The sequence below is a fragment of the Neltuma alba genome, unplaced genomic scaffold (genome assembly GCF_004799145.2).
Source record: "Neltuma alba isolate B1F8T4 unplaced genomic scaffold, ASM479914v2 tig00011740_pilon, whole genome shotgun sequence".
Lineage (NCBI taxonomy): Eukaryota > Viridiplantae > Streptophyta > Magnoliopsida > Fabales > Fabaceae > Neltuma > Neltuma alba.
In genome coordinates, this window is record NW_021636368.1 from 149595 (window position 1) to 165244 (window position 15650).

General features: G+C 35.7%; 2 protein-coding genes across 5 annotated transcripts; one reads left to right on the top strand and one right to left on the bottom strand.

Moving 5' to 3' along the window:
- On the top strand, positions 1 to 5070 carry LOC114717519 (protein TORNADO 1). 3 transcript variants are annotated; one of them, XM_028902679.1, is made up of 5 exons: positions 1 to 606; positions 680 to 747; positions 816 to 1564; positions 1652 to 2895; positions 3495 to 5070. In XM_028902679.1, exons 1-5 carry the CDS (start codon positions 58 to 60, stop codon positions 4875 to 4877), a joined length of 3993 nt encoding a protein of 1330 aa, XP_028758512.1. In that variant the 5' UTR covers positions 1 to 57; the 3' UTR covers positions 4878 to 5070. The 3 variants fall into 3 exon arrangements, with proteins under 3 accessions (XP_028758512.1, XP_028758511.1, XP_028758510.1); XM_028902678.1 differs by having other exon boundaries at positions 1 to 577; positions 680 to 1564; XM_028902677.1 differs by having other exon boundaries at positions 1 to 1564.
- Positions 5071 to 9769: 4699 nt separating this feature from the next.
- Positions 9770 to 12467, bottom strand: LOC114717512 (uncharacterized). 2 transcript variants are annotated; one of them, XM_028902663.1, is made up of 3 exons: positions 12230 to 12467; positions 11576 to 11777; positions 9770 to 11374 (listed from the first exon to the last, which is right to left on the bottom strand). In XM_028902663.1, the coding sequence occupies exon 3, from the start codon at positions 11352 to 11354 to the stop codon at positions 10026 to 10028; it is 1329 nt and encodes a 442-aa protein (XP_028758496.1). In that variant the 5' UTR covers positions 11355 to 11374; positions 11576 to 11777; positions 12230 to 12467; the 3' UTR covers positions 9770 to 10025. The 2 variants fall into 2 exon arrangements, with proteins under 2 accessions (XP_028758496.1, XP_028758495.1); XM_028902662.1 differs by lacking the exon at positions 11576 to 11777 and having other exon boundaries at positions 12230 to 12466.
- Positions 12468 to 15650: the final 3183 nt, after the last annotated feature.

Here is a 15650-nt window from a genome sequence, read left to right on the forward strand (position 1 = left end):
TTCCCCAAAATCCTTGTGTCTTGATGATTTTCAGGTAAACCCGAGAGGCTTTTTAAAATGATGGCATCAAACCAGAACATGAAAGAACTTCAATGGTTTTTGCAAGCTGTCAAATATGGAGGCCTCAATCTCCATAGCATCTCCTTCTACCTTTCACAAGCGGCTTCAGGATGCTACCAGGAAACAGAAAACTCCATGAACATAAACATCTCCGGGGAAAGCATTTCTTATTTCTCACACCTCTTGACCACATTAGCAGCATCTAAGAATGCAAAATCCACTCTGAGAAACCTCGAGTTTCACTTAGTGCAATGGGAAGTACAGGAAGTGAAAAACCTAGGGATTTTGCTGGAGAACAACCCAAGTATAAAACAAGTTGTTTTTAGAAGAAACAAGTTCTTGGGAAAATGTATGTCTGAGCTTTCTGAGATTCTGAAGAGGAATAAGATGATCAAGGAGATTATGCTTTCAGAATCAAATATCGGGTCTGTTGGGGCGGGCTATATTGCTTCTGCTTTAATGGTGAATCACAGCTTGGAAGAATTACAGATATGGGAAGACTCAATAGGATCAAGAGGTGCTGAAGAACTCTCCAAGATGATTGAGGTTAATCCAACTCTTAAATTGTTGACTATTTTCGATTCCAATGCTATTACAGCAACCCCACTTATATCTGCAGTGTTGGCAAGGAACAGAGCCATGGAAGTTCATGTTTGGAGTGGACAAAACAGTGGGAAAACCTCTAAGGTGGTTGAGTTTGTACCTGAAAATAGCACGCTTAGAATTTATCAGCTAAGTCTCTCGGGTTCTTGCAGGGTTGCTTGCTCTCTGGGAATGAACTTCACAGTTAAGTCACTAGACATGACTGGTGTGAGACTGAAATCCAAGTGGGCTAAGGAGTTCAGATGGGTTTTAGAACAGAATCAAACTCTCCAAGAGGTGAATTTGTTCAGAACATGTCTAAAAGACAAGGGCATTGTGTATATTGCGGCTGGTCTCTTCAAGAATCGTAGTTTGCTAACTTTACATTTGACTGGAAATTGGTTTACTGGGGTTGGTGTTGAACATTTATTGTGCCCTTTGAGCCGGTTTTCTGCCCTGCAAAGCCAAGCCAACATTACTTTGAAGTCTTTGAGCTTTGGAGGTGGAAGAACCAGAATAGGAAGGGATGGCCTAGCTGCTATACTTCAGATGCTAACGAGCAACCAAAGCATTACCCGGCTGGCGATACATGATGATTCGAGTCTGAGACCTGATGACTTTGTGAGGATCTTCAAGAGCTTGGAGAAGAATGCTACATTGAAATACCTGTCCTTGCAAGGGTGCAAAGGAGTACAAGGGGAGACATTGATCCAGACAATTATGGAGACACTGCAGATAAATCCATGGATTGAAGATCTTGATCTCTCAAGAACACCGTTACACAACTCTGGAATGACTCAAGGAATTTATAGAAGGTTAGGTCAGAATGAGAAGACAGAACCAGAAATGGATTTGCTCATGGACATGCCATTGACTGAGCCCAAGAGTTGTAGAGTATTCTTCTGTGGGCAAGAATATGCAGGTAAGATTAAATGACATGAAGTAGAAATATCAACACCAAACTAACTAACGAACATGACTTACGTGTGGATTTGATCCTTATTTGCAGGTAAAACCACTCTTTGTAATTCAATTTCACAGAATTTCTCAGCTTCAGCACTTCCCTACTTGGATCAAGTTCGCACTATAGTTAATCCAATGGAGCAGGCGGTGAAAACAGTAGGAATGAAGATAAAGACTTTCAAGGATGAGGACACAGAGATTTCAATATGGAATCTTGCTGGTCAGCATGAATTTTTCTCCCTCCATGATCTTATGTTTCCCGGGCATGGAAGTGCTTCGTTTTTCATCATCATATCAAGTTTATTCAGGAAGCCAAGCAACAAAGAACCTAAAAGCACAGGAGAGATTGAAGAAGACCTGCAATATTGGCTCCGGTTTATAGTCTCCAACTCCAAAAAGGCCGTACAACAATGCACCCTACCAAGTGTAGCAGTTGTTCTTACTCATTTTGATAAAATCAACCAACCATCACAGGATCTGCAGCTCACAGTGAACTCAATACAGAGATTGAGAGACAAGTTTCAAGGCTTTGTTGATTTTTACCCAACTGTGTTCACTGTTGATGCAAGATCATCAGCATCAGTCAGCAAACTCACTCATCACATCCGAAAGACCTGCAAGACGATTCTCCAAAGAGTCCCCCAAGTTTACCAGCTATGCAATGATTTTATACAGCTTTTGTCAGATTGGAGATCAGAGAACTACAACAAGCCAGCAATGAAGTGGAAAGAATTTGACACCTTATGCCAAGTGAAGGTTCCTGCTCTGAGAATCCGATCCCGACATGATAACAAGGAAAGAGTGGAGGTTAGAAGGCGAGCTATTGCAACCTGTCTTCACCACATTGGAGAGGTTATTTACTTTGATGAGTTGGGGTTTCTAATCCTGGATTGTGAGTGGTTCTGTGGTGAAGTACTTGGAGAGCTCATAAGATTAAAAGCTAGAAAGCAAAGCTCCTCAGAAAGCAATGGGTTTATTAGCAGGAAGGAGCTGGAAAAGATTTTAAGAGCAAATTTACAGAGTCCTATTCCTGGAATGGGTTCAAAAGTGTTTGAGAACTTAGAGTCTAGTGACATTGTAAGGATGATGCTGAAACTTGAACTATGCTATGAACAAGATCCATCAGATCCAAATTCTTTTTTACTAATCCCCTCTATGCTCGAAGAAGGGAGAGGAAAACCACAGAGGTGGTACTTAAGTACTCCAGACTGCATTTATGTCGGTCGTCATCTTGAGTGTCATGATTCAAGCCACATGTTTTTAACGCCAGGATTCTTCCCACGCTTACAGGCAAGATTTTCTGTCACCCCACTTTTCCCCTTCTTTTTCCATCATTTTGTTTTTATTTTGGCACTTTCTATTCTTCTGATCAAATGGTTTCTTGTTCTCTATCTTTTGAAGATTATGCAGTCTTATAATTGCTTTTGCTTTTCGATTATGCTTGTTCACAGAATGTCAAGTATTAACACAACAACATATAAATGAAAAATTTCAGAAAGGAACAGCTGAGGCAAGAAGATCACTTCTTGTGACAAAAGTGTAAAGCTAGTGCCACATATGTTTTGGCAGTTTGACAAGATTGTGTGTAGAAGAAAGCAGATAAGAAGAAAAGGATTAAAAAAAACAAAAGAAAAGAATGAAAATTTTTATTACACTTTTGTTGGGCTGAAAATTTTGTTACACTTGGAGAAGCTGAAACATTTTCTCTAGCAACAATGTCTCCTTCAAATTACTGCTAGTTTCAAGATTCTAATCTTCTCATTCTCTGATTCAAACTCTGATATCTTGACTGTTTCACTATTTCACTCTAGGGAAGCTACAATATTTTGGAATTTTGAAAACTTCCCCTACTATGCCCTTTCTAAATGAATTTTATTTATTTTGGGTAGGTACATCTTCACAACAAGATCATGGCTCTAAAGAATCAAAGTGGAGCAACTTACAGTCTCGAGAAGTACCTCATTTCAATCAGCATTAATGGAATCTACATCAGAGTAGAACTAGGAGGACAATTGGGATACTACATTGACATTCTTGCTTGTTCCACCAAGAACTTGACAGAAACCTTAAGAGTCATTCAACAACTCATAGTACCAGCAATTCAAAGCCTGTGCCAAGGAATCACCTTGACTGAAAATGTTATAAGACCTGCTTGTGTTCAAAATCTGACACCACCTAGATATAGAAGAACTCAAGTTGTTTCCCTACAGCAATTGAAACAAGCATTGCTTTCACTTCCAGCAGATGGCATGTATGATTATCAGCACACATGGAGTCCCGTCTCAGATTCCGGGAGGACTATTCTGCAAGCCGGCTTCAATTTTGCACGGGACATTCTTTCCGATGATGATTTCCGGCAAGTGCTACACCGACGATATCATGACTTGTACAATCTCTCCCAAGAGCTGCAAGTCCCACTGGAAAACAACCAATATGGACAAGATCATGCATCAGGCTTAAGTGAAGAAACTCAAACTGTAGAACCAAGCATCGGAGGCATTGCAGAAGGGGTTGAAGCAGTTTTGCAGAGACTTAAGATTATTGAACAGGAAATAAGAGATCTGAAACAGGAAATCCAAGGGTTGAGATACTACGAGCACCAGCTTCTCCTCGAGCTGCACCGGAAAGTAAACTACCTAGTCTCCTTCAATGTCCAAGTTGAGGAGAGGAAGGTCCCCAACATGTTCTACTTTGTGAAAACAGAAAACTACTCAAGGAGACTTATCACCACCATGATTTCTGGCATGACTGCTCTCCGGCTTCACATGTTATGCGAGTTCCGGGGTGAAATGCACGTTGTTGAAGATCAAACAGGCTGTGAACTAATGCAAGTTGATAACAGAGCTGTGAGGTCTTTGGCTCCTCATGTAAAGAACTTCATGAAACTGGTAACGTTTGCCCTTAAGATAGGAGCTCATCTAGCAGCTGGGATGGGGGAAATGATACCTGACTTGAGCAAGGAAGTTGCACATTTGGCCGGCAGCTCTTCCATGGCAGCTGGGGCTGCAGCAGCAGCCGGAGCCATGGGGGCTGCGGCTTTAGGTCGCCGGAATAGAGCAGCACAAGGTTCAAGGGATGTTCAGCAAGATTTAAGGGCAGCACAACAATGGATTGTGGATTTCTTAAGGGACAGAGGATGCTCATCAGGGAAAGATATTGCAGAAAAGTTTGGATTGTGGCGTGTGAGATATAGAGATACCGGTCAGATTGCATGGATTTGTAGGAGGCATATTTACACCAGATCTGCGGAGATACTTGAAGTGCCCATTTGAAATAATTGCCAATATGAGTTTGTTCTTTTTCATTTTCGTTGCCTTGTTCATTCTTTCACCATATCTAAATTTGAAAAACTTGACAAGGTTATCCACATGCATACATAGTTTACATTTATGGAGTTTCAGAACGCGGGGACTGTTTCAACGTTTCTGCTATTGCAACAGAATAACCACGATCATTTCTGGGTTACTGAACTAGAATTACAAAGCGCTTTCCTTTTTTTTTTTTTCCTTGACCAGACAAAGCGCTTTCCTAAACATATACTCCTCCGGTCCTTATTATAAGATCCAATTTGACTTTTTATTTGGTCCTAATTATAAGACCCAATCCATTTTCTCTCTTATATTTATGCATTTTTTTACAAGATAATTCTTCTAATAATGATAGTTTTAGTCAATATACTTAATTAGCAAAGATATTTTAGAAATAACAACACTTATTTATTATAAACAACCAACTTAACTTACTTCCTTAATCTCCTCAAATAAATCAATTGGGTCTTATAATTAGGACCGATGGAGTATATGTGAACGTATCCTATGAAATACTCCCCTAAGATGAAAAAAAATTACGTTACACAATCTTTCCTTTCGAATCGTCCATAGAGAATATAATAGTTATTTGAGTTATAGTAAAAAAATAAAAAATAAAAAAAGTTAAATTACACTGTTAAACTTTTTTAACCACAAGAATCACATAAGAAAAAGTTTTTTGGGCAGGCATGGCTCTATTTATGAGGTACACTTCAAGAATATATGAAATTTTAACCAATTTTTCCATGCTTGCCGTTAATTACAGGTTATATTACTAATTTATTGTTACACATGCCACTTTTTCCTACTCATTTTCTCTCCATAAGTAAATCGTATATTTGAGACCGGGGGGGGGGGGGGGGGGAATACTGTTTTACCCATTTATCGCCTTTATTCAGTTTTAGCAGAAACTCAAGTTACTTATATATATATATATATATATATATATATGTTATGTTAAATTTTTCAATCACACATGATCACGTATTTTATTTTTCTAATAACATTTAATTATAAACCCCCATGCAAAAAATGCAGAACACAGAGTCACGTGTAATTAGAGAATTTGATATAATTAATATAAGGAACTTGACGTAAATGTTTTCCTTTTAGGACGATGCAATTTTTTAATCTAAATAATTTGATTATTTGTATATTATATATAAGTTCGAAGGAAGTATTATTTAATAATCATTTAAACACATGTCAGCTATAATTAAAATAACTTTAATGCATACATGTTTTGTATAATTAATTTCTCATATATAAAATTAATTTTTAAAGACAAGAAATATTTTTTAATACTTAAACACATAAAAAAGTTGATTAATTCTATAGTTCCAAAATTTTTGAACACCTGGTCAAAAAGAAAAAACAGATTTTTTAACCTCATTATTTAAATGTATTTATTTATGCAGTAATCTTTCAAACTCAAACATTGGCCAAAACAATCTTTTGAAATTTTTACTAAATTTTAAAAATAATATATTATTTTGGTGGCATTAAGGAATCGTGGAACTACGATGATATTTTAATCAATTGGGAATTCCTTAAAGCAAGGCATAGATTGATAAACAAGACACATTTCAATATATTTTTAATGAACGAATATGAACTTCAGAATATTTTAAAGAATATTCTTAAGGGAAAATCCCAGAAAAAGCCCTTGGAATATACTAAATCCCAGATTGGACCCTTAAATTTTGAAAATGACAGAATGGGTCATTGACCCAATCTGTCATTTGTGAAATTCAGGCGAATTGACATTTTTGTCCCTGAGCAAAAGTGAGTAGTTATTCTCTAAACAAATCTAGGTAATGCTTACACTGTTCTAGTGATTACAAGATTCGTTGTAGTTAATAATAAGATACCTGACTATGAAAAAATGAGTAGTTATTCTCTATACAAATCTAGATAATGCTTACATTGTTCTAGTGATTACAGTATTAGTTGTAGTTAATAACAAGACACCTGACTATGAAAAAGTGAATAGTTATTCGCTATACGAATCTAGGTAACACCTAAACTCTTATAGTGATTCCTTGAATCATTGTAGTGAATGAATAAATGAGGGCAAAATTGTCAATTCGTTTGAATTTCACAAATGATAGATTGGGTTAATGACCCATTCTGTCATTTTCGTAATTTAAGAACCCAATCTGGTATTTCTCATATTCCAAAGACCTTTTTTGGAATTTTCCCTATTCTTAATGGTACTCTCTCGGTCCATTGTTATAAGAAGCCCACATATTTGACCCTTTAATTTTATATAGTTTTATTTTAGTCTCTTAATTTTAAAAATTTTAAAAAGTATTGTACCAAAAAAAAATTTTAAAAAGTATATTTTTTATCATTTAACTTAAAATTGCTAGTTTTAAATAATAATTTTTTTTACAACAATCATAGTTATTTTAAAAATTAAACTTACTATGTTAATATTTGAATAATATTTAACATATCAATGTTATTATTTTTTCTTAACAATTTTAGAATTAAAAAATAAAAGCATATTTGTTTTAAAGTTAAAAAACTAAATTAAAACTCTGTATAAAATTAAAAGATTAAATGTATACTTTAGGTTTATGTAAAACTACTAACAAATCACAATGTTCAAAATGTTAATTAAATTTAGTTAAAAATAATAAATATGTAAGACATATGTATATTTTTCTAATTATACTTTTTATCTATAAAGAGAGTACATAAGAGATAATGAATACAATTTTATTGCATGGAAATAATAAATGACATTTAATGAGAATAAAAATATGAAGACTAATTTAAAATTTCAAAAAGAAATTATTTATTACATTAACGGATATTATTATAAGAGAGATTATTTCTATTAAGAAAAGGCGGAGTGAGTATTAACAAATTGAATTAAGGCATAATTTTTTTAAAAATAAAAATAAAATTGTTTGTAATTAAGGTTAAAAAAAAAGAGAATTAAAATGAGGTCCACAAAAAAAAAAACGAAACATCCTTACAACAACCATATAATGACAAAAAATAACCATTTTTTATACTTATTTTGTAATTATTTTTTTATTGAGACTTGATTATAATTTTTTTAAGAAAGATAGGAAAAATATTGGGAAAATTACGTACAGGTCTCACAGAAGGCAATTTATTACTCTGAAGTCCCACGAAATGTCAAAATCACTAACAGGTCCTAAGGGACTTCAGAGTAATATTTTCGATTTGTAAAATGACATTATTGCCCCTCATATTCCAGATTCACATTTACTCTGTCATTGCGATTTACAACCTCAGCAGCGACCATTAACAACCCAATGAGAGGGTATTAACAACCCTAGCAGTATTCGTTAACAACTTACTTTATAGAATCATATAACATCCACATAAGAGTAAATTATAACCAAATAGTATAATACAACAACTTTAACACTAAAATGGGAAGTTTTTTGATATTATTAAGAATTTTAACTAGATCCAATAGGATTATAGTAATATTTTAATGCGAAGATCCATTTACAACCTCAACAGCGACTATTAACAACCGAATGAGAGGGCATTAACAACCTAAGCAGTATCCGTTAACAACTTACTTTATAGAATCATATAACCTCCATATAAGCGTAAATTATAACCAAATAGTATAATACAACAACTTTAACACTAAAATGGGAAGCTTTTTGATATCATTAAGAATTTTAACTAAACCCAATAGGATTATAGCAACATTTTAATGCGAAGATCCATTTACAACCTCAATGGTGAGTATTAATAACCCAAAGAGAGCTGTTGACAATCTAGGCAGTATCTGTTAACAACTAACTTTATAGGATAATATAACCTCTAATAACTATATAAGATTAACTTTAAGACTATTTAGTTATAATTTAGTTAGTTATAGTTAGAAGTTATATTATTCGATAAAGTTAGTTGTTAACAGACACATCTAAGATTGTTAACAGTTCTCCTTAGGTTATTAATACTTACTGTTGAGGTTGTAAATTGATTTTCGCATTAAAACGTTGCTATAATCATATTGGGTGTAGTTAAAATTCTTAATGATATCAAAAAGCTTCCCATTTTAGTGTTAAAGTTGTTGTATTATACTATTTGGTTATAATTTACGCTTATATGGAGGTTATATGATTCTATAAAGTAAGTTGTTAATGGATATTACTTAGGTTGTTAATGCCCTCTCCTTCGGTTGTTAATAGTCGCTGTTGAAATTATAAATGGATCTTCGCATTAAAATATTACGATAATCCTATTGGATCTAGTTAAAATTCTTAATGATATCGAAAAGCTTCCCATTTTAGTGTTAAAGTTGTTGTATTATACTATTTGGTTATAATTTACTCTTATGTGGAGGTTATATGATTCTATAAAGTAAGTTGTTAACGGATACTGCTAGGGTTGTTAACGCCCTCTCATTGGGTTGTTAATGGTCGCTGCTGAGGTTGTAAATCGCAATGACAGAGCAAATGTGAATCTGGAATATGAGGGCAGTAATGTCATTTTACAAATCGAAAATATTACTCTGAGGTCCCTTGGGACCTGTCAATAATTTTAACATTTTGTGAGACCTCAAGTAATAAGTTACCTTCTGTGGGACTTGTACGTAATTTTCCCAAAAGTATTTTCTTACTGACATGACAAGTGATAAGGATCCATGTTGCTGGAATGTACGAGTCTGTCAAGCGTGAAATAGCCGAAAGCAATTCCATATGTCATTTCGCCCCTTCCAACTTTCGCATTCTCCATGTGAACGTGGGACCATATCATCACGTATGAATATTGATTAGTATCCATATGGCTAGCTTACTGTTACATGGGATTGCATTTCGCAATTATCAACTTCCGAAATGAAAAGACACAGCAGATTGGATCAAACAGAGAAAAGTTCACGTTGTAGTTAAGATATAGAACCAAGCTTGTGAGAGAGAGAGAGTACAACAGAGCCATGATTCATCAGAGTCACCCTAAAACATCCCAAAGTACAGAAAGTAGAATAAGAAACCACACTAACACAGCACATTATTACATACATCCCACTACTGACATCAGTTTTCTTGTTCTAAAGATCTAAGGTCACTTGCATGTTTGGATATAAAAACTTGAACATGGGAATGTTAAAGCTCAGAAGAAAGCTCTGCTTCCATAAAACACACGAGAGTTATTGTTGCTCTTTGTTGATGCTGGTGACTCCAATTTCTTCTCTGAGCTCGAGTTCCCTGAACTCGGTGACCCGCTCTCGATATCTGGAAGCTTCATCTTCGCCAGCGACTCTGTAAACTGCTGCATGCTTTTCATGTACATGTCTACTATATCCTGCTGCACCACCATTGGTTCTGGCTCAATGTTCACAGACACAACAGGCTTAGGGAATGATTCATTTTCTTTGTTTGGAACCACCACCTTGCTTGAGGAATCACTCTCACCCATTCGATCTTTGGCATCCGCCAGGCGTTTCTCCTCTTTGGCGCCGGAAACTTGTTCCTGAGTGGGAGATTTTGATGCGGCAGCAGGAGGAGCAGCATCAGATGAGTCTGAGCTAGCTTGCACTGATGGGGAAGAAACCCCATTTGTTGATACAATGCTTGGTGGTGAATCAACGTTGGTAATGGCAGGTTGGGCAGACTCAACACTGCATGCTGAGAAGCTTTCTACAAGCTGAACACCTGCATCAGAGCTGTGATGATCAGCATCAGAAGTGGCCAGACTTTCAGAACACTGGGTTTCATCACAAGAAATCCCAAAATATTCTGAAACCATCAGGTGATCTTCGTTGACAATCTTCGGATCCGGGAACTCGATCTTATCCAAATCTTTGGCCAGTGACTCGGTGGTCTCAGGGTCCAGCGCCAAGGGGGAATCAGTGGCTGCTGCCTCGGTGGAGACTGAAGAGGGGATCACCATGACATCAGGGGAAGCTCCAGTGTATGCAAGGGACAATTGGACAAAGCCGGCTGGGGAATGGAACAGATCAGTTGAAGAAAGAGAGAACTCTTTCTCAAGTGTTCTTCCATTCTTAGCAAGCACTTCAGACAAAGGCACCAAGGCAAAACCAAGAAGCTGATCTTCTAGATAATTCTTGACCCTGCTCAGCATCCATATCTCACATTTAAGAGAGGAATCAACAGAATTAACATTAAGGCGAAGATTCTCATTGAACACAGGGTTCCTTCCACCCCCATTAATGATCTTGGTGGAAACAGTGGTGTCAGGGTTGCTAGTTAAGCAGATCTTAGCATAAACATCTTGCTTGTGGTATATGCAAATGTTATGGATGTCCCTAGCTTGATGAATGCAGACATCAAGAACACCAATGGAATCTTCTAGATTCGGCTTGGTGGCTTCCTTTCCATTGACCTCTATGTCCTTAGACAAGGGACCAGACTTTTGCTTCTCACTATCACCCAACACAGAGCTCTTGAACGGCGACACAACAGATTGAGGAGAGTCCATGCTATAAGATATTACTGTGACTGAGAGAACAAGGCAAAGCACAAGAATTACACGAAAATAAAGTCAATTAAAGTCAAGCCAAGCTTTAAACTAAGCCAGATTAAAGAAATAGACCACATGATTATTCTGAGAACTTAAACACGAAAGAAAACAGGTATTGGATCAAATATCAACTAAAACCCAGAAGAAACAGCTTAAATCAACTGCGTTAAAGTGATTACCTAGGGTTAGGCAGATCCAAAAACAGATATTACAAAAACTGTAGTGAGAGAAATGACATCAAAAAGCAACAAGGGTGAGAAACGCAACCCTCGAGCCCCAAATGTGAGAGACAGAGAGAAGTAGGGAGCTTCAACTTGGATTTCTAGGAAGTGTTGTTGAGAAAGCCAATTCAGAAACAACAATTGCCAGTTCAAAATTTAGCTACGAGAAGAAAAACCCAGAATTAGAAGCCAAACTACACAAATCCCCAAGGAAGAAAGAACAAATTCTTAAGAACCAGAAACCCCAGCTCCCCAAAATAGAAAAATTCCAAGTAAATACTTTGAAAACCCAAACTGGACTGAACTTAATAAAAGCTGAGGCAGAAACAGTCAATGAAAGGGATGTTCCAAATTTGATCAGATTTCGATAAAGCAAGCAGTCAACTTTTCTAAACAGAAGCACTCCACCGGAATCCAAGGGAAGAAAACAGGAAAAGCAAGAAACACAATGACCCAAGCAGCGTTCGTGTCACATAATTCCAAAACAAAACCCCAACTTAAGTTCGAAAATTCCCCACTTGGAATCACTCGAGAACCCCAGAAGAAACAAACAAGAATTGAGTGAAAAGAAAATAGAGAATTGAGAAAAAGCAACAAGCTGATTGTAAATACCGAGACGAAGTTGCGCTTTTAATTTTCCCCGCCTTTGCCACCGAAGTCAAAGTGGAATCTGTTCGAGTGGCTCTAATCCCCAATCAATGGACGACCTAGCTCGTGAATCGAGACGGTGCTGTTGAAGAACATACGAAAGAGATAAGAAATGTCAAAGCTGAATTAAAAGCTTGGAGAGAGAGGCGACAGAGTTCAGGCAAGTGTGGTCTCTTCTGAAGCCGTCTGCGGAGAGTCACAGAGCGTGTCCTTGAGGATAGTATTTCAGGAAATATACTAAAGGATTTTAATAATGAAATGCTGCCTCCATTTTTTATTATAAATTTTAAATAAGTAAAATATATTTTTGTTTTTAAATATATTTCTGTAATAAATGAAAAAATAATTAAAAAATATGTGAAAAAACATGATAAGAGAAATTATAACCAAAAAAGACAACAAATAATTAAAAATAAATTAAAAAAGTATATTAAATATTAAAATAAACAGTCAAACACGAAATTAAAACTTATAAAATAAATCATATCTTTCTTTAGATTTAAAGTTTATAAATAAGACTAGAGGTATATTTTAACTCTCCCAACTTTTTTTGGGGCCAAAACTCACCCAATTAAATTAACATTGTGGTACTTTTCTATTGGACTCTCATTTAAATTAATACAAGAGTATTAAGCATCTCTTTTATTTATTAAGAGTATTAACTTGACCTACTCAATATATAAATTCTCAACTCACACTTAGCATCTTCTTAAGTGTTGTTCAAATTTAAGTATCAGTTGTAAACTCTATGTGAATGTGATAAGTGTACAAGTTCTTCTCCCGAATAAAAAATGGCAAAAGAAAAATCAATATATAAATTCTAACATGCTTATTAATATAGCATTGTTGCCAAGCGATTGCAGCTCAATTGGCACGTCATGCCTCTTCTCATAGAGGAGGTCATGGGTTTTTTATCCCATGTGGCCAAGCAAGAATGAGGGGGCCTGTGGGTTCCCAATCTTACAAGGGAAGAGGATTTTTTCCCCCCACAAAAAAACTGAATAGCATTAACCTAAGAAAGAGACGCACAAAAAAATTACAACAAATAGGGATTAACTTCTTTTATCACCATCCATCTCGGCTAAAGAAAAGATGGAGCGTAATCAAAGATGCAATAATTTTCTCCTCAAGACTATAAGACATCTTAGCAAATCAATCTGCCAATAGAGTTGTTAGGTCTAGGGATATAGTTCAAAATAACCTGTTAATCTCTACAAAATAAAGTTCTAGGCTTCTAGCTTTATCTACAAGGTCTCTAAAAGGATATGCAGAATCACAACCCCTATTCAGTACATTAATAACCTCTGTACAATCGGAAAATACAAAAACCTATCTATAGTTCCTAACTAGCATAAGTAAGCCCAATTAATTCTATAATGGCTAGTGGGACGTTAGTAATTTTACAACTTAAGTCGTAGATCCAAACATTGTCATTATTCTTAATAACTCCTCCACAACCACTAGTTCCTCCTCAATAGCATTGATTTTTTTTTAATTATTATTGCAATCAATTTTTCAGTTCATTTCTATTCCAAAAGAATTTAAAAGAAAATCATTCACACCATGCATTTAAGATCTTATTTTCAAGTGGTTTGTAGAATGCTATTAATTTTTGTTAAAGAAATATAAACTATCGATTAAGCTACGTACTGTTTTATAAATTATTTGACAATTTAAAATTTTTCTCAATAATATAGAAAACTTCTATTTGGTGACGACTCTATGTTCTTCTTTGAAGGCATAGTAAGGGATTCCAAACTGTTAAAGATGCTCTGAAGACCTATTGTGGATAGTTAAGACGAGATAAATCACTCTAAATCAACACTCATCTTCAGTCTTAACGTAACTTATGCGGATAAATTACATTTTTCTCAAGAGATAGGCTTTTATTTTTCCTCCTGGCTTGATAAATATATTGGTACATGGGTAGATCCAGGTGGTGACAAATCTCCTGTCTATAATCAAGTTGTAGATGTGGTGGACAAAAGAACCAGTAACTCGAAAGGGAGATTACTTTCTCAAGCTAGTCGTCTAGAATTGATTAAATCTATTCTCTCAGCCGCTAATTTAATTTGCATGTGCTGTCATTCTTTAAGCTCCCTTAATATGTGTGTGAAAATATTGACTCTAGATACATCAACTTCTCTTGGGGACCTTCCGGTGATAAGAATGGAATGCATATATTAAGGAAAGAAGTCCTTTTTCTCCCAACACAACAAGGTGGTCTTGGAGTCCGACCTACTCGAGCCATTAATCTTGCCTTCGTACTGATCAAGTGTCGAGGCTTATTCATGCAAATATTTCTCCCCTCCTAGCCTCTACTCTAGGAGTTAAATGCATGGACCTTTCTAGCCGTGAGATTGTTAAAAACCCTTATAATTCTTCCTAGCTCTAGAAAGGCATGTTGGAGCGTGCTCCCTTAATTTTTAGCAAATTGAGGCGGAAGATTGGAAATGGTTCTTTAATCCCTATTTCCCACCTTTTGTGGTGGCCCGTACAAACTGATCATGCCAACACAATGAGTATTCAAAGTGTTGCTAACCTATGAATGCATGTTTTCCGTTCGTGGAATCCAGTTTAATGGAATACAACCAAGTGAGATCAATCTACTCTCCTTCAATTGCAAAAGTAATTTTAAACACTTTAATATTTTTCTCAAAGACACCTGATAAGTTAATCTGGCTGGGTGGAGATAGAAACAGGCCAGGTCAGGCCAGGCTTTGTCCTTAACAGGCTAGGCCTGTTTAGTAACACACTAGTCTGAGTCTGGCTTGTGGCCTATAATAGGCCTTTTTTTCCAGTCTCAGCCTAACCTATATGAAGGCCTGACCTAGCTTGAACCTGTTAAAAAGGCCTGTAATTTTAAAATTTTCAAAATGCATAATAAAAAATATATAAGCTAATAAAAAATGTAAAATGTACATCCTGCATGATAATTATTTTTTTACTATTATTTGTTATTTGAATTTTAATGTCATGGGTAATATTTTAAATCTTAATTACAGTTAATATTATTAAAAACAAGTTATAATTATATATTAAAATTTAAAATAAGACTAGATATAAGTATAAAATAAAAATTAAAAATAAGTTAAAAAGGCCAGGCCAAACCTGACGGGCCTAACAGGCTTTCCAAAAAGCCTCGGCCTGGCCTATTAGACTAAATAGGCCATCAAAAAAGCTTGAGCCTTTTTTTGTTTTGAAAAAGGTCAGGCCAAGCCAGGCTAAATACAGATCAAGCAACAGGCTCCTGACAGGCCGTCTAGCCTATTTTCACCCTTATGGGTCGGGCATCATTTAGGGTTATACACATTTAAGGAAGAATTCAAATGCTATTTATGTTCTTCAGTAGAGTCTCATGGAATTTCTTATCTTTTTTGAAAAT

Coding starts and splice junctions, on each gene's coding strand:
- LOC114717519 (XM_028902677.1), top strand. CDS start 58: ATGATGGCATCAAACCAGAACATGAAAGAACTTCAATGGTTTTTGCAA. Junction 1,565..1,651: donor CTGTGGGCAAGAATATGCAG/GTAAGATTAAAT, acceptor CCTTATTTGCAG/GTAAAACCACTCTTTGTAAT. Junction 2,896..3,494: donor GATTCTTCCCACGCTTACAG/GCAAGATTTTCT, acceptor TATTTTGGGTAG/GTACATCTTCACAACAAGAT.
- LOC114717512 (XM_028902663.1), bottom strand. CDS start 11,354: ATGGACTCTCCTCAATCTGTTGTGTCGCCGTTCAAGAGCTCTGTGTTG.